This window comes from Pristis pectinata, chromosome 1, assembly GCF_009764475.1.
Source record: "Pristis pectinata isolate sPriPec2 chromosome 1, sPriPec2.1.pri, whole genome shotgun sequence".
Taxonomy (NCBI): Eukaryota; Metazoa; Chordata; class Chondrichthyes; order Rhinopristiformes; family Pristidae; genus Pristis; species Pristis pectinata.
The window spans coordinates 14,065,618-14,091,241 of record NC_067405.1 but is presented as its reverse complement, the minus strand read 5'-3'; the positions used below and the strand labels follow the sequence as shown (position 1 = coordinate 14,091,241).

Here is a 25,624-nt window from a genome sequence, read left to right as displayed (position 1 = left end):
CATTTTGTATTGCCTTACCTTGTACTACCTCAATGCACTGTGTTAATGAATTGATCTGTACGAACGGTATGCAAGTCAAGTTCTTCACAGTACCTCGGTACGAGTGACAATAACCAATTCCAATGCCAAGATAAAATTATGAGAGGCACACATAAGGTTGATAGTCAGAAACTTTTTCCCAGGGTTGATATGTCAAATACTGGAGGGCATAGCTTTAAGGTGAGATTTCCAAGGCAAGTTTTTCACGCAGAGAGTGGTAGGTGCCTGGAATGTGTTGGCAGGGGACGTGAAGGAATTAGATACAACATCAAAGTTTTAGAGGTGTTTAGACAGACACACAAACAGGCAGGAAATGGAGAGATGTAGACCAAATACAGGCAGATGGGATTACTTTGGATTGATATCATGGTTGGCACAGACATCATGGACCAAAAAGCCTATTCCTATGCTGTACTGTTCTATGTTCCAAAAGTCAACCACATTCCGATGGGACTGGGGTTACATACAAGTCAGAACAGGAAAGATGACAGATTTTTGTACGATGGTTAGTGAACCAGTAAACATTGACAAAAATCTAGTAGTTTTGCATTAACCGTTAATGATACTAGCTTCTTATTCCAAATTTACTTCATTCCTTGAATGTAAATGATTTACCATTTGATGCATCTCCAGCCCAATAGTCCAGCTCTCTGGGTGTAGGCCAATTTAATATTATTTCTGATATTCGATCCTAGCTGAGTTAATTTACATACAGAAAGATCCCATAAATAACAACCAGAAACTGGACATTCTATTTCTTAATTCATTAACAGGATCTTGGTGTCACTGACAAGGTCAACAATTATTCTTCATCCCTAATTGCCCTTGAGCAGCCTTCATAACAGTTCTCCTTGGTGAAGTTTCTCTCTTTTTTTTTGGAATTTATTTACTGGTTCATGGGACATAAATATTATTGGCAATGTTGGCATTTATTGTCCATCCTTTATTGCTCCTGTATGGGCCAACCACTTTTAGGCTTGGAGTCACATAAACAACCAGGTAAGGTAAGGATGGCAGATTTCTTTTCCTGAGGGATACTAGCAAATCAAATGAGTTTTTATAACAAACTGATAGATTCACATTTTCCATGAATGAAACTAGCTTTTTCCCTCTAATTCCAGAGTTATTTAATTACCTGAACTTAAATTTCCAAGCTGCTGTTGCGGGTTTCTAGCTAAGTCTCTGAATTAATGTTCTGGAACTCTGGTTGATAATCCAGTATCAATGCTACAACACTACCATAGCCCAGGTAAAACATAAGGTTTCTGGGTCAGACTGTGGTGTGACTTGGAGGGGATGTCCATGTTGTATTTGTCCTTCAAAGTGGTAGAGTATAAATGTCTGGGAGGTGCTGTTAAAATAGCCTTGTTAAATCATACAGTGTATTTTGTAGATGGTATTCACTGTAGCTATTGAGCACTCGTGGCAAAGGGAGTTAATATTTAGGGTAGGGGATGGGATGTTGATAAAGCAAGCTACTTTATCCAGGATGGTGCATTTTTCTTGAATATTTTTGGAGCTACACTCACAGGCAAGAAGAAAATAATGCTTCATGCTTCTGATGTTCCTCGTAAATGCTGGAAGGTCTTTAGAGAGTCAAGAGATGAGTCACATGCTAGGAGATACCCTGATTAGCTCCTGCAACCACAGTGAATATGTGGCTTGTCCAATTAAATTTATAATCAATGATAACCCCAAAGATGGTAACATTGGGCATTGGTGATGGTAATGCTGTTCAATATCAAGAGTGGATGGGTACACTTTCTCGTTGGAGACAGCCATCGCTTGGCACTTTTGTTGTGTGAATATTATTTGCCACTTGTCAGCCGATATCTGAATGTTGTACAGGTTTTGCTGCATGCAGTCAGGGACTGCTTCATTTGCTAAGGAGTTGCATTTTTACTTCTAACCTTATGATGGAAGAAAGGTTATTGATGAAGCAGCTGAAGGTGGCCGGTTCCAGGGCACTGTTCTGAAGAAATCATGCAGCATTTTCCTGTGACTGAGATACCTCTTCATTTTGCACTTCCCATCACTATTTTATAAGCCACTATTAAGTTCACCCCTCAACTTCCTACATTCCAGTGAGAATAAAACCAAACTATCTAACGTCTCCTTTTAACTACAGCCCTCTATTCCAGGCAACATCCTGATGAATGTCTTCTGCACTCTCCCTGTTGCTACCACTTCCTTCTTGTAATGTGGTGACCAGAACTGTACACAATACTGCAGGTGCAGTCTAACTGATGTTTTGTACAGCTGCAACATGACGTCTCAACCCTTATGGTCCATGCCTCAGCCTATGAAGGCAAGCATACCAAATGTCTTCTTCTCTACCCCATCTATCTGCATTGCCATTTTCAGAAAGCTATAGACTTGTACCCCAACGTCTCTCTCTGTATACCAATGCTCCCAAGGTCCCTAAGATTTATTCTTTTTGTCCTACCAGGATTTGACTTCCCAATGTGAATCCACTTGTTTGGATTAAATTCTATCTGCCACCACTCAACCCAACTTTCTTGTTGATCTGTGTCCCACTGTATCCTTAGACAACCTTCTCCACTCTCTATAAATCCACTATTTTTTCTATTTTTTGTAAAGTTACTAATCAGACCACTTAAGTTCTAAACTAAGTTACTTATATGTCACAAACAACAAAGGTCCCAGCACAAATCCCTGTAGAACACCACTTATTACAGACTTCCAGTCAGAAAAACACCCATCCACAACGACTTTCTGCCTCCTATCACCAAGACAGTTTTGGATCCAGTTGACCAACACACCTTGAGTCCCTTATGTCTTAACCTTGTGAACCAAGCTACCGTGCAGGAGCTTGGTAAATCATGTCTACAACTCTGCCTTCATCAATTTTCTTAGTTAGCTCCCGAAAAATCTCAGTCTGATTTGTGAGACAGGATCTCCCCTGCACAAAACCAAGCTGACTCCTTCTAATCAGTCCCTGTGAACATTAATCCTGCCCCTCTCAATCTTGTCCAACAACTTCCCTACCACTTATGCTCACCAGCCTGTAGTTTACAGGTTTAGTTTATCCCTACTGCCCGTTTTGAAACAGAGAATAAAATTAACTATTCTTCAGTCTTTTGATTAATCACTCATTCCTAATGTAGAATGCAAAAATCTCTGTCAAAGTCCTAGCAATCTCCTCTTCTTCCCTTAGTACACCAGCAAATATTCCGTCAGACCCTGGGGATTTATCCACCCTAATATTTCTAATGCTTCCTGGTATAATCATTACTACATTTCTCTCAATGTAATTGTAACAAAAATATTTTGAAACTTATTCCTTATTCTTTGCTGATTCAGCAGCAAAAGGTATTCGCAAACAAATGAGGCACTGTACACGTGTTAAAGGATATAGAAATTACTTTATTAGAGTTATATAAAGGATAACATACAGAAAGGAAGAAGAATACTTAAAATACAGAAGGAAGCAAAATAATATTTTATCAACCAATCAATGAACTGATCTATATAATGCCGGAGGGAACCTCAGGTGTCTGCCAGCCTTTCACGCAGCCTTCTATCTGTGTCTTAGCACTGGTCGTGACCCAGCCTAAGGGAAGGTCCTGATTTGCACAAAGAAGCTGCCCCATTTTATACCCCTCAAAAACTTAACTTTTACCCCAGTACTTTTCCATTCCTTAGTGGCACCTGCCTGTACTTTCTTATCACTCACGACCTTCAGCCTAAACACATAACTGAGAAACAGAGACACTGTAAAGAAGAAAACATTTTTCACCGGTATCTAATCTCAAGGATGTGCATCAGTACCCCTGTAAGTTCTCAAAACATTCCCACAGTCTGAGCTGACACCATTTTGTGTTACCCACTACTGCACTTACTAAGGAGGAATCAGAAATGACTTTTGGCCAATTTAACTCTTTCCTTACAGTAATATGTACAGTTATTGTTTTCTTTTGTTACTATTTTTATTTTCATAACACTAACCTACATTTTATAAAGGTTGAAGTGTTTGATTTAGCTCTCTTTGAATTGCTATCTGTAATTTTTGGACTCAAGGCAAAGAAAGGTTTTACTGCAGGGTCTCAACAATAATTATTGTAGATTTGATTTTCAAATAAAGTTAAAGCAGCTAAATTGACTTTGGTATAATTAGGGCATCATTTGCAGGGGTTCTATTCGTCCCCAGGTGGATTTTACCTTTCATTCAAAATGCATGGAAAAGCAGACCCTGTAAACACAGTGTCATTTGGTGAGTTTCTGACTTTAACAGGATAACCTAATTTGAAAAGCCTGTGGCTCAGGGGAATGGATAAAGACACTGATTTTATACTTACTTAGGTGGCTAAGTATAATATCTTACTATACAACAGTCTAATCACTTCTTGTAAAGACTTGAGAAGCCAATTCCAGTGCTGTAAATGGTAAATGCTCTTTGCAGCAAACAAAAAAAAGCCTTGAAAAATCAATGGTCAGATATCCCTGCATAAGTGTTGCGATCTGCCCATCAAAATCCTTTGGCATTGATTCAGGAGGAATTTCCAGTCAGGAAGAATCTCCTAATTTTACTAAAGTGGGCAACTGCATGACCAGATGTGGCACCTAAGGTGTCCCCTGGATGGAGAGAGTTGGCTACCCTTTCTCCCACTACTAGATGTGTATGTGTGCTGGGACAAGAAAATTGTGACTCATTTTGTGGGGGAGCAGAAGGTACAAAACAGGTCCTAGACTAGAGCTGATACCATTCCCCTGCACTCCTCCCTCCCTCCGAGTTGATTATATTTCTCTGACCTAAATATTTCCTGAGGGTCATAGAGTGTTACAGTGCAGAAATAGGCCCTTTGGCCCAACTTATCCATGCCAACCAGGATGAACCTTCTGCTGGGCATATTAGTTTGTTGGAAGCATCCCAAACTGTTGTTGTGAAGCTTCTGTGAATCTATGTCCAGCTTTAGACTGAACAGAAGTTGAATTTAGAAAATTCAAGGGAAAGCCATGATCCATATATCTTGGTCCCAGCTCAACTTCTAGGCTTCTGCGGGAAACCCAGTGGACATATGATGACTTGTCAGTGTAAGTGCCATGGATTTTTAGCTCTATGGTTGGTTGTTATAGTTTATCCTGTCTCACCTGTGGTAAAAGCCAGGGGATTCCACTAGGAAAGCAAGTCATCCATTCACAGTCATCCTACTTATTAAGATGGAGATGCATTTACTCCATGCTTTGAAATCATCCCTTACTCTTGTGGAAAAAAAATTGCAGAAATTGAAATAAAACCAGAAGATGTCAGGAATAGTCATGAGGTTAAACAGCATCTATGGAATGGGGTAGAGTTAACATTTTGGGTTGATAATCTTTCTTCATAGAGAGTTATAGAGTCATAGACTCCTAGAGCCATACTGCATGGAAACAGGCCCTTCGGCCCAACTGGTCCATGCCAACCAAGATGCCCATTCAAGCTAGTCCCATTTGCCAATGCTTGGCCCATATCCTTCTAAAGCCTTCCTATCCACATACCTGTCCAACTGTATTTTAAAAGTTGTTATTTTACCTGCCTCAGCTACTTTCTCTGGCAGCTTATTCCTTGTGTTAAAAAAGAATTGCCCCCCCCCAGGTCCCTTTTAAATCTTTCCCCTCTCACCTTAAATCTATGCCCTCCAGTTCTCGATTCCTCAACCTTGGGAAACAGACTGAGTGCATTCACCTTATTGATGCCCATCTTGATTTTATCACCTCTCAGTCTCCTATGCTCCAAGGAAAAAAAGTCCTAGCCTCTCCAACCTCTTCAGATAACTCAGTCCCTCAAGTCCTGGCAACATCATTGTAAATCTTTTTTGCACTCTTTCCAGTTTAATAACGTGTTTCCAATAGCAGGGTGACCAAAACTGAACACAATTTTCCAAGTGCGGCCTCACCAACATCTTGTACAACCACACCATGACCTCCCTATTTTTATACTCAAATAATCAATGCCCTGAATGATGAAGGCCAGAGGGCCAAAAGCCTTCTTCACCACCTTGTCTACCTGTGACTCCACTTTCAGGGAGCCATGTACTTGAACTCCAAGGTCCCTTTGTCCTACAATAACTCATAACTAGAAACATTGGAGATGTGATATGCTATGAGCATGTTTTAGAGGCAGCAGGAAGATCTGTGGTGGATGGAAGAGAGGATTGATTAAATGACAAAAAGAAATGGTGATACTTAAGCAAATGCTAATGGTTGAAAATGGAAACAGCAAAGTTATTATCAACAGCTGTCGTCTGAAAACACAAGGAAAATGGCTATAAACTGGGACTGTTGAATGCTGTTTGGAAGTTAGAAATTGCTTAATCGAACGATCTTGAGGTTGCTTAGATATTCATCTCTGGTTGCTAGCATTCAATGCACAATATAGTTGCATCAACGTATGGTACACTGCTCCCAAACATCATATTTTTTCTGAAATCAGTGGAATGAAATTCAGAGGCAGAACACAATACACAGTGTACAGTTTTGATTCAATTAATTACTAGCATTGGATGCAGTCCAGAAGAGATTCACGATACTAGTTCCTGGGATGACAGTGTTGTCTTATTACATGCAGCTAAAATAGTTAGGTCTGTATTCTTTGGAGTTTGGAAGAATGAGGGGTGATCTTATTGAAATATACATGATGCTAAGGTGGCATCAGAGAATAGATGTTGAGATGTTTTCACGAGGGAGAGAGTCACAAACAAGGGACATAGCTACAAAATAAGGGGCTGGTCATTTAAAAGTGAGGTATGTAGAAATTTCTCAGTGTGTAGTGAATGTCGAATTCTCTTCCCCTGAGGATGGTGGAAGCCAGATCATTAGATATATTTACCTTCTTGGCATTAGAGGTCAGGGTTTAAGAAGGGTATTCAAAATAGCCTGCATGAGTAACTGCAGTACATTTTAGATGGTCCAATCTGCAGTTATGGTGCACCCGGTGGTAGAGGTAATGTATTAGGATGACGGATGAGGTGTCAGTTAAAGGGACTTGTTTGAATTGGACGGAATCAAATTACTTGGGTGTTATTGGTGCAGCGTTTATCCTGACAAGTGGAGGGTGTTCCACCACATTCTTAACTTCTGTTTTGAGACATTGAGATGTTATTGCTGGTAGGAGAATCTTGCATGAGGAGACATAGTTAGTAGATAAGGGCCAGACACTTAAACAAATTTATTCTCAGAGAGGGTAGCGAATCTCTTGTGAAATTTTCTAACCTGGAAGGTTGTGAAATCTAGATTATAAGAAATATTTAAAGTGGAGATATATATCCAACATGGTCCAAGTCCACAGTTCCCTGAAAGTGGCTGCACAAGTCAATAGGGTAGTAAAGAAGGCATATGGCATGCTTTCCTTTATTAATCAAGACATTGAATTCAAGAGTCAGGAAGTTGTGTTGCAGATTTATAAAACACTAGTTAGGCTTCATTTGAAGTATTGCATTTAGTTCTGCTTGCCCCATTATATGAAGGATGTACAGACTTTGGAAAGGGTGCAGAAGAGGTTTACCAGGATGCTGCTTGGGTTAGAGAGCATGTGCAATAAGGAGAGGTTGGACAAACAAGGATTGTTTTCTCTGGAGCGGCAGAGGCTGAGGGGAGACCTGTTAGAAGTTTATAAAATTATGAGGCATAAATAGAGTAGACAGCCGGTATCTTTATCCCAGGGTAAAATGTCCAGTAGTAGAGGGCATGCATTAGATGCATGGCCAAGAAAGTTCACCAGCGCCTCTACTTCCTCAGGAGTCTAAAGAAATTTGGTATGTCCCCTTTGACACTCACCAACTTTTATTGATGCACCATAGAAAGCATTCTATCTGGATGCATCATGGCTTGGCACGGCAACTGCTCTGCCCATGGACTGCAAGAAAACTGCAGACAGTTGCAGACACAGCCCAGTGCATCATGGAAACAGCCTCCCCTCCTTGGGCTCTGTCTTTACCTCTCGCTGCCTTGGCGAAGCAGCCAGCATAATCAAAGACTCCACCTACCCGGGACATTCTCTCTCTCTCCTCTTCCATCAGGTAGAAGATACAGAAGCCTGAGGGCACGTACCACCAGACTTAAGGACAGCTTCTACCCCACTGCGATAAGACTATTGAACAATTCCCTTATACAATGAGCATGGGACTATGGACCTCATGATCTACCTTGTTGTGATCTTGCACCTTATTGCACTGCACGTTCTCTGTAGCTGTGACACTTTACTCTGTACTGTTATTGTTTTTACCTGTACTACCTCAATGCACTCTGTACTAACTCAATGTAACTGCACTGTGTAATGAATTGACCTGTACGTCTGTAAGATAAGTTTTTCTCTGTACCTCGGTACAAGTGACAATAATAAACCAATACTAATACCAATGAGATGGAAAAGTTCAAGGAGGTGTAGCGGGACAAGTTTTTGTTTTACACAGAGAATGGTGGGTGCCTGGAATGTGCTGCCAGGAGTGGTGGCAGATAGGATAGAGGCATTTAAGAGGCTCTTAGATAGGCATATGACTATGCAGAGAATGGAGGAATATGGATATTGTGCAGACAGAAGTGATTAGCTTAATTGGTGCTATTAGCTTTACTAGTTTTGGCACAACATTGTGGGCCTGAAGGGCCTGCTCCTGTGCTGCATTCTATGTTCTAAGTTTCTGTATATTTTTGAAAGATCAAGTAATTGAGGGCTACAGGGAACTGGTACAAAAAAGGAATTGAGTCCTGGGCAGGTGAGCCATGATCAAACTGAAGGGAATGGGCCTGAAGGGTCAGGTATCCGACTCCTGCTCCTATGGTCTTGTGTAACGAGATTACATGCTTAGCTCTACCAACTGGGAATGAATTTCCAGGGCACTGTTCTATGCACTTGGATTGAATAGGAGCAGCATAGGAAGATTAGGTCAGAAAAGTAATAGACTGGGGATTTAAATTAGCAAGCAACTAAAAAATCAGTCATGTTTGCAGACTGAACAGAGTTAATTGTCAAAGGAATCACCCAGTCTGCATTTTGTCTTCCCTGTGTAGAGAAGATCCAATTGTGTGTGTTCTTAATTGAAAGAAGTAAATCTCTTTTTTTTTGGTGTTTGCTGAAGAATTGTATGCTATCAAATAAAATGAGATCTCCTGGTTAACTTTGTCCCATTTGTTAGTTAGAATTCTACTCTCGATTTTTATATGGCTGAGGTTAATCTTAAATGAGAAAGAAAGAAAAGCAAAAAGCAAAAAAAAGGATGTGGACAGCATACAAAGAATGTTTGCACTTGATGCTGTTAAAAGGATAAACAAAAATAATATGGCATTTAAACTTACACTGTGCTAATCTCTAATTATGAATTTTTGTTCAAATGCAGATCATTCAGGGGCAATAGATGTGGGGAAACCTTTAAAAAATTCAGTCAGAAGTGATTCTGCTGTCATTGGAGGTAAGGCTATGAACTAGCTATGAAACTATTTTATCTGAAACTTCTAAAATTCTCAAACTAGCCTTAAAACATTTTCAGGGCTAACCAATTCTGGTGATTCCTAAATCCCCTTAAAATCCTTCAATATCTCTGTGATCATCTAGCTCTGGGCATCTGGTACATTCCTGAATTTAATCACATCACTATTGGTGAACATCCCTCCAACTGGCTCGTCTCCAAGTTGTGGACTTCTCTCTTTATATCTCTTTGCTACCCTCTTTAGCTTTCGGTCATCTGCCCATTTAACCTCTTGTATGGCTCAGTGTCAAATATAGTTTGATCATCACTCCTGAGAAGAGCCCCAGAATGTTTCATTGCACTGATGATGCGTCATAAATGTGTGTTGATGCTGTTGAAAGTTGGTGTGAGCCAAATGCTTTCAAAACCAATAAAACACACAGGTCTAGACTCTACTATAAGCAGAGTGATCTGATAAAATGCTTCATTTAATTTTGAAGTATGTGATGAGGGCAATGCTGATGAGGCTGCATTTAAGGTCAAACCTAGTTGTTCCGAAAAGGTGGTACTGGGTGTTCTCATTCTATCATTGTAATCCTTATGACAATGATGCCCTGACATTATTTGAGGTATTTGAGCTGTTTTATCAGAGAACATGACTGTAAATTCCAAAGTTTTAGAGCTTGTATGTTTGTAGCCATAGCTAAAATCGTGCATTGCAACTGTGCAAACTGCAGTCCGCTTTGCAACAAAAAACACACTGCTGAAGGAACTCAGCGGGTCAGACAGCATCTGTGGAGGGAAATAGCCAGCCAATGTTTTGGGTCGAGATCCTTCATCACGCCTGTGTCTTCACCATGCTGCTTCTTCATTTTATGCAATTTATTGGTCACAATGATGCAGCATATTCTTAAAAGGGAAATACACACAGTGTTCTCAAAGTCTATCCAATACCATAACATAACATAACTACAAAACATACAACTGCAATAACACAACCACATGATGATAATTTACTTTCGGTAATTGAAAAGCTGATTTAGCATTTAGATAACTACATAGAAATTTGCCTGGAGTCAGTTGCACTAAATGCTCTATACTGTATATTATCCCCAATGCATTATGTTCAGTCTCTGAAATTAATTCCATTGAAACATTGGAATGAATTTTGGAAGCAGAAGGCAATGTACAGGTGCAACTCTATGGAATGTTTAGTGTTACTGGCCAGAAGCAGACTAGGCAACAGAGCTCAAAATTCAGCTCCATAATACCCTTTGTTTGGGCAAGTCCCAAACAGCTCTACAATGACTTTCAGCAGCAGTTCATACTCGAGGAGCAGGTTGGGATTAAGCAGTGCAGGTTGGGTTATTCTGGTGCAAACAACATACAAAATTGGTGAACTTGCTGAAGGAATCAGTCACCCAATAGAAAAATATGTACTGCCTGGATGTTGAAATCATTATAATGGAGACTTCAGACAATTCCTATGCACTGCCCATACTGAGATGTGAGCTAATTAAGTATTGCAATCCTTTGCATCTGTTTTTTGGGACAATCTATTTTAGCCTACATGGACATCTGATTAAATTGAAGAAATCTGAGATCATCAGCTAGAAGTTTTATAGGGAAACTGCTGTTTCTCATCAAGAGTTTTGACATAAAAATGAGATAAGGAATGAGAGGTGATAGTATTGAAACATATGACAACCTAAAAACTCTATCAGGGTGGCTGTAAGGCTGTACCATCAAGGTGGAGAATCTAGAACTAGAAGCATGAGGTCTCCACTATTTGGAACTAAGGTTAGGAGAGTCACAGGTGGCGATGAGACAGCATACAGGAGCGAGATAGGACACCTGGTTGAGTGGTGCCACAAAACCAACCTCTCACTCAATTTCAGTAAAACTAAAGAACTGATTGTTGACTTCAGGAAGGGGAAGGAGGGCAAATATGCATCAGTCTACATTGGTAGATCGGCAGTGGAGAGAGTCAGAAGCTTTAAATTCCTGGGTGTTAACATAGCGGATGATCTGTCCTGGGCCCAACACATAGATGCAATCACAAGGAAGGCCTGCCAGTGCCTTTACTTTCTTTGAAGGTAAAGGAAGTTCAGCATGTTACGGAACACTCCAACAAACTTCTACAGAAGCTGAAAGTATCCTGACTGGTTGCATCGTGGTCTGGTATGGCAATTCAAATGCACAGGAATGTAAGAAGCTGCAGAGAGTAGTGGGCTCTGCCGAATACATCACTGGCACCTCCCTCTACACCATCAGAAGTGCTGCCTCAAGAAGGCAACATCCATCATCAAATACTCCAACCATCCGGGCCATGCCCTCTTCTCGCAGCTACCATTGGGCAGCAGGTAGAGAAGCTCAAAGTCCCACACCACCAGGTTCAAGAACAGCTAATTCCCTTCAACCATTCTGTTCTTGAACCAACCTGCACAACCCTAATCACTACCTCAGTACACCGACACTATGACCACTTTGACTGCTTTGCACCATAATGGACATTTTTTTTGTTCTAATCGTGTTCTTTCTTCGATAATTTTGTATAATTTATGTTTAATTTATGTTTATCTTGTGAATTTTGTGTCTCTGATGTTATGTGCCCGTGATGCTCCTGCAAGTAAGTTTTTTCATTGTACCTGTGCACACATGTACTTGTGCATATGACAATAAACTCAACTTTGACCTTAAGAAATGTCCTTACTTGAAGGATTGTGACTTTTTGGAACTCTCTGTCTCAGCGAGCTGCGGGCTTTCATGTCTTGACCATACTGAAAGCTGAGACTAACAGATTTTTGGACTCTCAGGGAAAGAAGTCTTATATGCATTGTCCAGAAAAACAATCAATTTATAGTGTTGGCCAAGGTCTTTATAAATAATTGTGTAATGTTGTGGAGTTTGACTGCCATTGCTTCTATTTCTTATGATTCTTCATTTGCTGGTTATAAAACAGTTACAAATTTTGGGTCTGCATAAGGCATTTTCTCAAATTTAATGTCATTGCTGACTTCCACAATCTCTTCCGTTCATGAAAGCATTGCCATTGAAACGACACCATGCACTGCAGGGATTCAAGAGCTCCATTAAACCTGTCTTTCCTTTCCAGTCGACGATTTGTTTACATTGCAAGAATGACAATGGTGTAGCCTTTTGCCATAAGTTGCCTCATATGTTGGTTGAATTTAAGTCAGCCTAACTTGGAAGGATTTGATGGCCTGAATATAAAGCTGTGATCCTCAACAGCTCTGTAAATCATCAGTCAACTTAATAGAGACAACTCAATTTGCTTCTGAAATATTGGGACCCATACTATTTCTTGCACTTATAAATGCATGATTCTCCTTTTCTTTATAAGTAAATATAAAATTGATGCAGACAGCATGGCAGACATGGTTTACATGGGTTTCATTAAGGCTTTTGACAAGGTCCCATTTGTTAGGTTGTTCCAGAAGGTTAAGGATCAAGGGATCCAAGGCATGCTGACAAACTGGATCCAAAATTAATTTGGTCATGAGGGGCAAAGGGTAGTGGTGGAAGGGTCTTTTTCTGATAAGAAATCTGTAACAAGTGGTATATTGCAGAGATCTTTGCTGTGACCTTTGTTGTTTGTAATGCATATAAATATCTTGGATGAGAATGCTGCCGGTCTGATTAGTAAGTTTGCGAACAACAAAAAAATTGGACGAGTCACAGAGAGCAAAGAAGATTGTCTAAGGATACAGTAGGACATAGATCAGCTGGAAAGTTGGGTGGAATTGTGTCACATGGGATTTAACCTGGACAAGTGTGAGGTAATGCACTTTAGGAAGTCAAATTCTGGTAGGACTTATAGAGAATCAGAATCAGGTTTATTATCAATGACATATGTTGTGACATTTGTTGTTTTGCAGCAGCAGTACAGAGCAAGACATAAAGACATAAAAATTACTAAAAGTTACAAAAATAAATAAATAGTACAAAAGGTAGTGTTCATGGGTTGTTCAGAAATCTGATGGTGGAGGGCAAGAAGTTGTTCCTGAAACATTGAGTGTGGATCTCCAGGCTCCTGTACCTCCTCCCTGATGGTAGTAACATGAAGAGGTCATGTCAATGAATGAATGGGCCCTTCGGAACGTTAATGTACATAGAGATGTACACTTAAGGTGCAAGTCCGTAGCTGGCTAAAAGTAGCAACAAGTGAAGAAGACATTTGGTATGTTTGTCTTCATAGACTGAGGCATGGACTATAAGAGTAGAGATGTCATGTTGCAGCTGCACAAAACATTTGTTAGATCGTGCTTTGTGTACATTTCTGGTCACCACACTACCTGAAGGATGTGGTAACAGAGAGGTTCACCAGGATCTTCCTTGGAATGGAGAGCTGTAATTAAAAGAAGAGATTTGTTAGGCTGGGTTTATTCTCACTGGAATGCAGGAGGTTGAGATTTATAAAATAATGAGGGACATAGATAAGATATTTTTTATAAAGGGCAGTGGAATCTAGAACTAGAGAGCATAGGTTTAAGATGAGAGGGGACAAAGTTAAAGGATATCTGAAGGGTAAGTTTTTCATACAAATTGTGGTGGTTATCTGGAAATGAGCTGCCAGAGGCGATGGTAGAGGCAGGAACAGTTACAATGTTTAAAAGACATTTGGACAGTTAGATAGGAAAGGCATAGGGGGATACAGGCTTAGTGTAAGCAAATGTGATTAGCATAATAGGCATCATAGTCTGTATGGATGAGGTGTGCCGAAAGAGCCTGTTTCTGTGCTGTACAATTTTGTTATTCTCTGATGGATTATAGGGCAACAGAAAACCGCAACTGCATTCAGTATCAACAGAATGGTGGGGGCTTAGAGTCCATGGTTTCAAGATTGGACTTGTTGCATTTAATTTAAAGGCCTTTCTCAGCTGGGGATCATTTCAACATGTAAAAACACTTTGCACAGGTTCTATAGAAAGTCTGAACATTCTATTTGATTCATTTACTTTTCTGTGGTTTCTTACATCTATCATATGGAACATATGATGTGATTTGGAAGGATTTGATAGCCTGAAAGCTTCACTTGAAAAAGAACCATTCTTGATCTGGCAGCTCCTTGCAATTTTCTTCAGAGAAGATGACCCAGATAGGTTTTGTGAAGTGGATCTACTTCACTGTGGTCATCACTGTCAGAACCAGCCAGGATTTTGGAACTGTGAATCGAGTGGACAAGTGCCTCGGGGGCAGTTGCTTCTGCAGTTCTCGTACACTTAAATTCATAAAATTGTAGAAAATTCATAATACAAAAGGAGGCCACTGAGCCCATTATGTCTATATCTTCAAAAAAAAGTTACCAAGTTTAATCCCATTTTCCACCAGAAGGCTTGTGGTCACAACTCTTTAAGCAAGATGTTTCAATTTATAGCACATTCAGAACCCCTAACAGTAAAGAGTTAGCAGTTAGAAAGTGAAAATCAAAGAACTGCAAATGCTGCAGATATGAAGTAAGATGAGATAAGATCTTCATTAGTCACATGTACATCAAAACACACAGTGAAATGCATCTTTTGTGTAGAGTGTTCTGGGGGCAGCCCACAAGTGTCGCCACTCTTCTGGTGCCAACATAGCATGCCAACAACTTCCTAACCCATATGTCTTTGGAATGTGGGAGGAAACTGGAGCACCCGGAGAAAACCCATGCAGACACAGGGAGAACATACAAACTCCTTACAGCCAGTGGCCGGAATTGAACCAGGGTCGCTGGTGCTGTAATAGCATTACGCTAACCGCTACACTACCGTGCCTGCCCAGAAGTAGAAACTGGAAATGCTGGAAGCTCTCTGCAAGGAAGCAACTGCAGAAATAGAAGTGTTAACATTTCAGATGGATGAGTTCCATTTCACCAGTTCTGATGAAGCATCTTTGAACTAAAATACTAATTCTGTTTCTATTTCCACTGATGTTGCCTGATCTGCTCCATGGATCCAGCTTTTTCTGTTTTTTTACTTTAGTACTTAGAAAGGTTTTTCATGACCTATGGGCATCTAGAGGCTTCACAGCTAGTTAAACACATTTTAACAGTAGTAACTTGATTTAACACAACAAACAATCTGACAGAGAAACTCAGCGGGTCGAGTATCATCAGTGGTATGGAAAGGAATTGTTGATGTTTCAGGTTGAAACCCTGCATCAGGACCTGAAATGTCAACAATTCCTTTCTGCCCCACAGATGCTGCTCAACCTGCTAAGTTCCTCCAGCAGATTGTTTGTTGTTCCAGATTCCGGCTTCTGCAGCCTCTTGTGTCTCCACTTGATTTTACATCTTCTCTGAAAAACAGCACCTCCAGCAGTACTTCACCAGAATGTTTGCTTGGAGTTTTGCACTCAGGTATTTGGAATGGGTCTTGAACCTTGGCCTACTGCCTCTGAAGTGACAAGGATATAAGGGAAATTAATGAACAGGGATGAGCATGTACCTTTAAATGGGCTACCTAAGATTTTCCCAAGTAACCATATAGTTAGGAAAACAGAGCAAAATGAGTGAATCCTCAGCTACAATTTGTAGACTCTCTGTTGAACCTTTGCAAAGCCTCTTTGCATGCTAAAATGACTCCCAGTGCACTCTGAGAAAGGTCTTAATTTTTGAATTCAAATTGATTGCGTGACATATATGGACTATGAGTCCACACCTTTTAGTTGAGACTTTATGCAGTTGTGCTTTCTTTAAACATGGTAGTGTTTTTAAGCACGATAGTGTAGCGGTTAGCACGATGCTATTACAGCGCCAGCGATCCGGGTTCAGTTCTGGCCACTGTCTGTAAGGAGTTTGTACATTCTTCCCTTGTCTGCATGGGTTTCCTCCGGGTGCTCCGGTTTCCTCCCACATTCTAAGGACGTATGGGTTAGGAAAGTTGTGGGCATGCTATGTTGGCGCCGGAAGCTTTGCGACAATTGCAGGCTGCCCCCCAGAACACTCTATGCAAAAGAAACAAAGGACTGCAGAGTCTGGAATCTAGATGAAAAACACGATGATGCTGGAGGAACTCAGCAGGCCAGGCCTGCTGAGTTCCTCCAGCATCATCGTGTTTTATATTCTACGCAAAGCTGCATTTCACTGTGTGTTTCGGTGTACATGTGACGAATAAAGAAATCTTATCTTAACTTATAAAGAAAAGCAGAATTACACATTAATCAGAGCAAAAAAAAACATGGGTCACAATGGTATACAGGGATATCCCCCTGCCTACTTACATGTACAATGAGCTAGTAATTGAATTACTGGTTGCTGTGCAGAAGCGCTGATGGGATTTTTAGTAAATGACAACAAAATAGAATTCCTTATCCAATGGTGAAATAGCTTTACTTGAGGTTGAAGGATTATCATTACATTAATGTAACAGCTGACACAAGAACAACCCTTCCCTTTCTCTTTGCCCCTTTGTGCTATGAACGTATCCTTGTGTATACTCACAGTGGTCCTGGGATTCAGTATCCAGTGAGGGATGAATTTTGGTGACTGATCAGTCCACCCTTCTTTCTGTATCCTCATGGTTGAGAGGCCTTTCTTTTAATGTCAATCCCTGCTCACAACTGAAATTTCTGCTTTCCCTTTAACACTAAGCAAACAGACCAGCCCTATTTCCTTTTCCTGTCCAGAATCTGTCTTAGTTGTTTGCTGCGACTTTAGTGTTACAAATGTTACAATTCTGAATTAAATTTCAAGTAGTCAAGCACAATTTCAAAAGTCAGAATGCAATTACTGCATTTCAGTGGAATTCAAATGGAAAGCCAGTTTTCTTATTACTTTTCAAGTGATAAATGCAAATTCAAGCTTCCCAGCATTTCGGTCAAGCTAAGTTAACCATATATTGATATGAAATTCTATATATTGTCACGAACCAGCAACAAAAGAAACACACTGAGCATGATTCAGTGTTAAAAACTATTTTATTAATCACTACTTATGATAATACGTAAAATAAAAGTAAAAATGTTAGTATGTTAGAATTCAAAAATGTTAAACCTTGAACGTTAACCCCAAAACTAAACTCGTCGTGTGTGTGTGTGGCAAAGTCCAAAACTCCCAGTTCCGGAATGGTTCTTAAAGTTCAGTTCCACAAGCCATAAGGTGAAACATGAGCAAGGGCTTCTTCAACAACCACCATTGTCAGAAGATAAGACGTAGATGTAGAAAAACATAGAGAGAGTAAATACGAAATCCAAATGTTCCACGATGGAACCCCAGCGACACTTCAGTGTTTACTCGGTAGTGACTTCCTCACCCCGAAAAGCATCCGAATCGTGGTCGTCCACACACACAAATACCTGTTTCCTTCTACAGGTCAGCAACAAAGTGAACTCCACCGGATTACTTCCAACTTCCATACATGGATTTCAGTGGCAGACACAGTTATTGTTTCTCATCCATTGATAGAGAAAACTAGCAGGCTGGTGTCTCTCTCCCTTCTCTCTCTCTTCTTCTTCTGACTTCTTCAACAACGTCATTACGTCCTTTATCTTCTATTGACGTAAGCACACCACACACACACACCCACACTCTATCTAAAAGGGACATTCACTGAGTCCGTAACAATATATATATACAATCAAGTCCTTCAGCGCTCTCTCTGAGGGCTTTTAACCAACTCAACAATTTTTGACAATCAGCAATTCTAAAGTGACAGAACTGTGGACATGAAGCCTTTATCTTATGATAGTACTGTGAATAGTTTTTCCTGTGGACAGTCAATAAACCCATGGATGTTAGAGAAGAGAATTAACAAATTCTCTCTCTCCCTCCCTCCCTCCCCCCTCAGAAACACAACGTCCTTCTTGTACTCTGGTGAACAATGTATTCACAGGCCCATGTTTTCCACTACTGACATGAGATATGTGACATTCTGTGGAAAGACTTCTGGCTACGGAAATTACTATCCAGTACAAAGTAGCTTGTACATGAGTTCTCATTTGTGAGACCAAGAAAATGGATCCATCAATTTTTTTAAAGAGCAGATCATGCAAAAAAGTGATTTTACCGAGTTGAACCACAGTAGTGAACATCTCTGTATGAAAAGATGTCCATCCTGGAGTGATTGTTTCTGTATGTGATTCACTTCAGTACATGTCATTTTTCCACTGTTGTTTCTGCACCCAGTGATGTCACACTACACATCACCTCCCTTGTTGGCATAAATTGGACCTTTTGGATGCAATCTATGACCTTCATTCATCACTCACCATCCAACAAAAAGGAAACAACACTATGTTATTGCAAGGGACACCCTCAGGACATTGGGGAAGCTGACTGTATGACTTCAGAACTCACTGAAGGCCACTCAAGCACCTTGCAAATTACACTGATTATGTTAGAGCTTATTGTGAGTGCTTTCTCCAGCATTCAGTGGGTTCCTCAATACACACACCTGAGAGCTATCTATTACTTATTGTTATCTATTATTGTTAGGGCAAAGACTGGCTATACAGGGTATGTTGGAAACCTTGAGTCAGGAGACTAGGACAAGCCTATTAGCTAAGAGACCATTCCCAGAGGTGTTTTCAGAAACATGACATGCTTCTTGTACTCTGGCTGACAATGTATTCTCAGGCCAATGTTTTCTGCAACTGAAATGAGATACGTGACATTCTGTGGAAAGACCTCTGTCTGCACTCTCATACCTGGACTGTGATCTCTGTGGGTGTCAAAGTCACATAGACTCTCAGCTTCGTCACCCCAGGATCTTTTCACAGATCTCTGCAATACTTTACAATTTGCTGTTCAGTGTATCAGCAGAGTGTTCACTGAGACACTGTACTTCTACAGGAATGAGCTCATCTCCTTAATTTTCAGTGAAGAGCAATGACATCTCAAGCACTGGCATGTGCCTACATTGTTGGCCTCCACCAGTGCGGGCAACCATTGACTGCACGTGTTCCCGTAAGGAACAGCAAACAATCTGCTGGAGGAACTTAGCAGGTTGAGCAGTAGGGGAAAAGGAGCTGTTGACATTTCAGGTCAGAACCCTGCATCAGGGCATGACATTGGCGACAAGTATTGAGGAAGGATACATGGCAGTAGTAGTGAGTCCAGGCAAGGACGTGGTCGAAGAGCTGGAGAGTAGTAGAAACTACAGTGAGGGAGGGTCTCACAGAACACCCAATGAAGAGAGGAGAAAAACTCTTTCAAAGTCAGCAGGTCTTGAAGAGATTTTGCAGTGAAGTGGTAAAATGGAGACACAAGAGGCTGCAAATGTTGGAATCTGCTGGAGGAACATAGTGGATCAAGCAGCATCTGTAGGGGAAAGGAATCGTCAATGTCAAAACCCTGCATAAGGGTTTCACCTAATACCCCGACCAGAAAGGTTTCCACTCTCTAAATGCACTGATGGCTGTGGTCCATTGGAGAATTGTTCTGATGGTGAATGCCGTGTTTGGATAGCACACACTTTCATGGAACTGCACTGCTGACATTTTCCATCACCATTGGGGAAAATGGTTACCTTCTATTTCCCTGACTCTTCACACCAATTCTCAGGACTATAATGGCAGCTGAGCAGCAGTACAATGGGAGCCGTCCTAGTGCATGAATTGTTGTGAGATTTGGGTGACTTCATCAGTCTGAGAGTGTCCTGTACTACATGCCCAGCAGGTGTGGAAACTTCATCACGGTCTTCTGTGCGCTGTAAAACCTGAAGACGGCAGCTATTTCCAGAGAAGAGGGAACAAGTAGCCCCAGAACCTGAGGGCCATGAGGTGCAGGCTGAAACAGAGCTCAGGCAAGAGGAGCAGGTAGATGAAGAAGGCTTTGGAAGGGAAGTCCTAACAGAACACCAGCAGGATCATCTCCCAGCTAAACAGAGGAAGGAGGCATTGACTACATGGGCAATAAGGGACCCTCGGATGGAGAGACACTTTGCATCAGGAGCCTGCAAAATCAAACCAGACAAAATATCTTTCACAGTTCAACCCTCAACATCAACTCAGCTCACCGTTATTAGCCCAGAAAGCCTAGATGAGAAAAAAATATCTGACATATTTCCTCCTTTACAGAGGCCACAAGATTATTGACATATGCACAAGTACATGAATGCACAGGTGCAATGAAAAACTTACTTGCAGCAGCCTCACAGGCACACAGCATCAAATGCACAACATTCACAAGAAAAACATAAACTGAACATAAAATGTACACAATTTTACAAGAAAGAACACAATTAGAACAAAAAAATGTTGATTGTAGTGCAATGTGGTCATTGTGTTGCTATTACTAAAGGTAGTGAGTAGGTTGTGCAGGTTGGTTCAAGAACCGAATGGTTGAAGGGAAGTAGCTGTTCTTGAATCTGGTGGTGTGGGATTTCAGGCTTCTGCCCAATGGTAGCTGCGAGAAGATGACATGGCCCAATTGTAACACATCAATGAATGAAGCCTAATCCATGTCACTGATATGGGTCACTCCAACTGTTTTCAGTGGTGGGCAGTTCACCCTGACATACCTTGTGAGCCCATGAAGTTTATTTCATAGAACATAGAACAATGGAACAGTGGAGCACAAGGAATGGGCCCTTTGGCCCGCAATGCCCAAGCTGAACACAATGCCAAATTAAACTAAATCACTTCTGCCTGCACATGATCCATACCCCTCCATTCCCTGCATATTCATGCATCTATCAAACAGCCTCTTAAACACCACTATTGTATCTGCTTTCACCACTACACACCGGCAGAATGCTAGAAGTATGCAATACGATCAGAAAGGCAGCATGGTAGTGTAGCGGTTAGCGTAACACTGTTACAGTGCCAGCGACCCGGGTCCAATTCTGGCCGCTGTCTGTAAGGAGTTTGTACATTCTCCCTGTGACTGCATGGGTCTCCTCCGGGTGCTCCGGTTTCCTCCCACATTCCAAAGACGTACGGGTTAGGAAGTTGTGGGCATGAAGTGTGGTGACACGGGCTGTCCCCAGAGCATTCTACACAAAGGTGCATTTCACTGTGTGTTTCGATGTTTCTGTGACTAATAAAGAAATCTTATCTTATAAATGCTGGAGACACTCATCAGGTCAGACAGCATCTGTGAAGGGAAAATCAGAGTTAAAATTTCAGGCCAATATCTTTCCATCAGAGCTGCAAAAGTGAGAAAACAAACATGTTTTAAGTTTCACAGAGAGGAAGAGATGGAAATAACAAAGAAAATGTCAATGCAAAAAAATTGTTTGAAGATAAGTCCCCCACTCCTTTAGAAGGTGGATCTCCTGCAGGAAATAACATTATTTTTGCACCATTTCCTGTGAAAGTCTGATGCTGATACTTGCAGAAAAAATATTTTCCTTTTTCTGAAGCTAACATACTTAATTTTCAGCAAGATATATCCAAGGAATTATGTCCATTGTTAACTGTTGCTTTACCTGACTGGTTGTCAATGAGACTTGTCTGTTGCTGTATCTGCTCCTTACTTACCTTGATAACTTGACTTCTTCCTTCTCACCCGCAGGTGTGATCGCAGTGGTGATCTTTGTCACCCTCTGTATCATGGCTATTATGGGGCGCTTGTTGTACAAGCACAAAGGCACGTACCGCACCAATGAAACAAAGGGGGTGGAATGTGCTGAGACAGCAAATGCCACACTGAAGACCAACACCAATGTGCAGGACTCAGTTAGTGAGAGCAAGAAGGAATATTTCATCTGACAGAGATGGAGGCTTCTACTCATTTCCACAGTTGCAACAGCAGAATAACACCAATGGCCTGGACTTGCTGCCTGCTGTGAGATAGCTGCAAACTCTTCAGACTAAATGGCCAAACATTAGCTCAAAGAATTGTACACTCCACATGGTGAGATGAGGCAGAACTTATATTTTCTTGTTAACTGTGGGTGAGCTCAGGGGAGCAGAAATGCAATTTCTTTTTTTAAAATTTAATAAGGATATAGAAGCAGCTATTGAATGTTGAAGCCTTCTGCTTTAATTGGTCCAAAGCCAATAATCCTATGTATTTCCATAGCATTATTTTATACGTTGACTGCTGCAGTTGAGTAATTTACAAAGAAGCTGGAACCACATCAGATCTCACTGTTGGAATAATCTGACTTTAGGAATTTCAATGTTGCTTCTACGGATAAGACTTTGATAGCAAGAGCTTCTTCATTCAGTGATCTTCTGTGATTGTTCCAGGTGACAGGTTCAATTGATTTCCCCATCCTGCAGTGAAGTTAGTAGTTCCATAACATACTTCCAATCTGTATTTGCCTGTAATTGGACAGGGATACACAGGAAAAGTTGAAATATGATTAGTGCAGTTGATAGAAAGGCAGTTTGATATTATTTCCCAAAGAATAGGAACTATTGGAACAATCAAAACAAAAGCAGCTCATACCACCATCCTTACAACCTGTCTATGGTGCATTAGATAGGTTGCAGGCAAACTTTGAGCGGAAACGTTGTTTGATAAGTTTGTGTTCCCCTCACAGCACAATTAACCACGTTAACACCATACTATGGAACACTATGTTAAAAATAAATTAAACATGTCTTGGTCACTTCAAACCAGTTTCCATATCTCTGAATTATGGCAATCCAAATCCAATTCGAATTGGCATTAGGAAGATGCTCTCATTTCGTGAGGCCACAGAACCAATGGTATAGAAATTTAAATAGGTTCAGGAATTGTGCTGGTGTGTAGTGGACTGAATTTGAACCCCTGAGTAACAATCCTATACCTAACCTGAGACTGTAACTGGGTATCTGAAATAGAAATTAATCCTTTCTTGTTAATATTCCTCAAGTAAATGAGAAATAAAAACTCTCTTCATAAAATCATAGTAATTTAATGCACAGAAGGAGGCCTTTCAGCCCATCGTGTCCTTGTTCGCTTATAAGGTTAATCCACTTCTTATTCAATCACCTTGCAGGTTATGATCCTTCAAGTGCTCACCCAGGTACTTTTTAAACATGGTGAGAGTTTCTGCCTCCACCACCCTCTCAGGCAGTGTGTTTTAGATCCCTGGCATTCATTGAGTGAAATAATATTTTCTCAACTCATCTCTAATTCTTTTAACAATTAACTACACTCCCTAGTTACTGACCTATCTGCTAAGGTAACAGATCCTTTCTGTTTGACTTGTCTGGGTTTATCACAGTTTTATACAGCTCAATTAAATCTCCCTCTAGTCTCCTATGCTCCAAAGAAAATGAACCAGTCTAACCAGACTCTACTCGGAACTATAATCCCTGGTAACATCCTTATAAATTTCTTCTGTATCCTCTCTAGTGCTGTCACTTCCATGTTGTATTGTGGTGACCAGAACTGTACACACTACTCTAGCTGTGGCCTAACTTATTAATTAATTGTAATTATTGATAATGTCAGGACTTACAAGTGTAATAGTCTACTGTGGGTAGATAGTTTTCTATTTAAACTCTCTAACTATAACACATAATCTGCCCTTTATTATACAATTGATCTTTATCTGGTAAATAGCATCACTAACGCCCACATTTGACAAATTTGTAAGGATCAAGACCTTTTTCATTTCCAGAATGTGACTGAAGTGCTATGATGCTGGATTTAAAATGACTGCTACAGCCTTACATATATTTATAAAAGTGCTTTGTAAGGTCTTGTTATGTGTTCTGAGTTCTTGAAGTACCTCCTTGTGTAAAGGTTTCACAGTTCTTTTGTAAAAATAAAATATCCTGAGTCATGTTAATACTAATAATGGATTTAAAGTATTCAAATGTAATTTTGCACAATGGTTACTCTCATCCTTGTACTTTACATCTACAAGAAATCTCGTACTGTTCCAATTAAATTAAAATCATGGAAACTAACCATATGACATCAATAACCTTTTCAATTATGGAATCATTTTCATTTCTGCTGGGTCTTTTCTAGAAGTCCAAGTATGCAGATAATCACAGAATTTGTTCCATTGATTAATCAGGTAATTTATTTGAAATTAAACCCCTTTGAAGAAGATTTTGTGCTTGTGACGGTTTCAAAGACTGAAGTGGTTTTGTGATAGTGTGGCAAGTGATTGCCAGATTGGATTTGAAGTCACATCAAACAATATCTAAAATGGTGAACATTTTGTTTATGATCATAATTTGTTGGTTGCTTGGGAGTGTTTTATCCATTCAGCTGGAAACATTGAATGTCTTCTAGTTGTCAAAATCTTCCAATATATTTGCCATTGGATATCAAGAAGGCACATGTGACCCAAGGACAAACATTAACACACTAGTTTGAATCATACATGCTGACAGATACTTCTCATTGAAAATATACTATCACTGTCTCAGATTCAGAATCAGATTTATTATCACTAAGTATGATGTGAAATGTGCTGTTTTGCAGCAGCAGTACAGTGCAAAGGCAAAAATTACTATAACTTACAAAATAAATAAATAGTGCAAGAAAAAAAGGAATAATAAGGTAGTTTTCATGAGTTAATGGATCGTTCAGAAATCTGATGGTGGAGGGGAAAAACTGTTCCTGAATCATTGAGTTTGGGTCTTCAGGCCTTCTCCCTGATGGTAGTAACCAGAAAAGGGCATGTCTCAGATGGTGAGGGTCCTTAATGATGGATGCTGCCCTCTTGAGGCACCGCTTCTTGAAGATGTCCTTGATGTCCAATTAAAAGTGTGCAGTTGGTGGCTTTCGGATTACCTTAAATACCAAAATGAACTGTAACGTTTTTTTCTAACATCATACATAATGGTAGGAAACAAAATATTATAGTTAGCACCATGGTAGAATGAAACCTGTGCTGATCTACTCAAATATGCACTTCAAATATTTTATTTCTCACTAGAAATAAAGAATTGGGGAAGATTACTTGGAGGTGTACAAAGGACGGAAAGTAAGAGATGATTGAAATAAAACAAAAGGAGATAGATTAAATGCAGGGGTTCGTTTCTGGCCTTTGTTTCAAATAGACACTGGGAGGTTAGAAGACTGATTGATCAAAAAGAGGAGATGCAAAACTCTATCTTTGCATTCATAAAATGTCCATTGGAAGATCAAAGATACTTTCTCATTAACTGTGTCGGATGATACCCCACAGGAGCTTCATTCTGTTAGCAGAGAAAACATTCATTCCGTATTACATGTGCAGCAGCATCCACTTATATTAAATGTGACAGATGATTTGTAACAAGGTACCAAGTCAAGTACATCTACTAATTGTAATTTTATCTCCACTTACAATGCAAATGCAAGC

General features: G+C 40.3%; 1 protein-coding gene across 1 annotated transcript in view; it reads left to right on the top strand.

Moving 5' to 3' along the window:
- Window positions 1-22,094, top strand: part of LOC127575517 (contactin-associated protein-like 5) — a 611,376-nt gene extending 589,282 nt beyond the window's left edge. Inside the window, exons 23-24 of the mRNA XM_052025454.1 lie at window positions 9,372-9,443; window positions 21,898-22,094. Coding sequence (XP_051881414.1) covers window positions 9,372-9,443; window positions 21,898-22,094 — 269 coding nt within the window. The remainder of the gene's footprint in view (window positions 1-9,371; window positions 9,444-21,897) is intronic.
- Window positions 22,095-25,624: the final 3,530 nt, after the last annotated feature.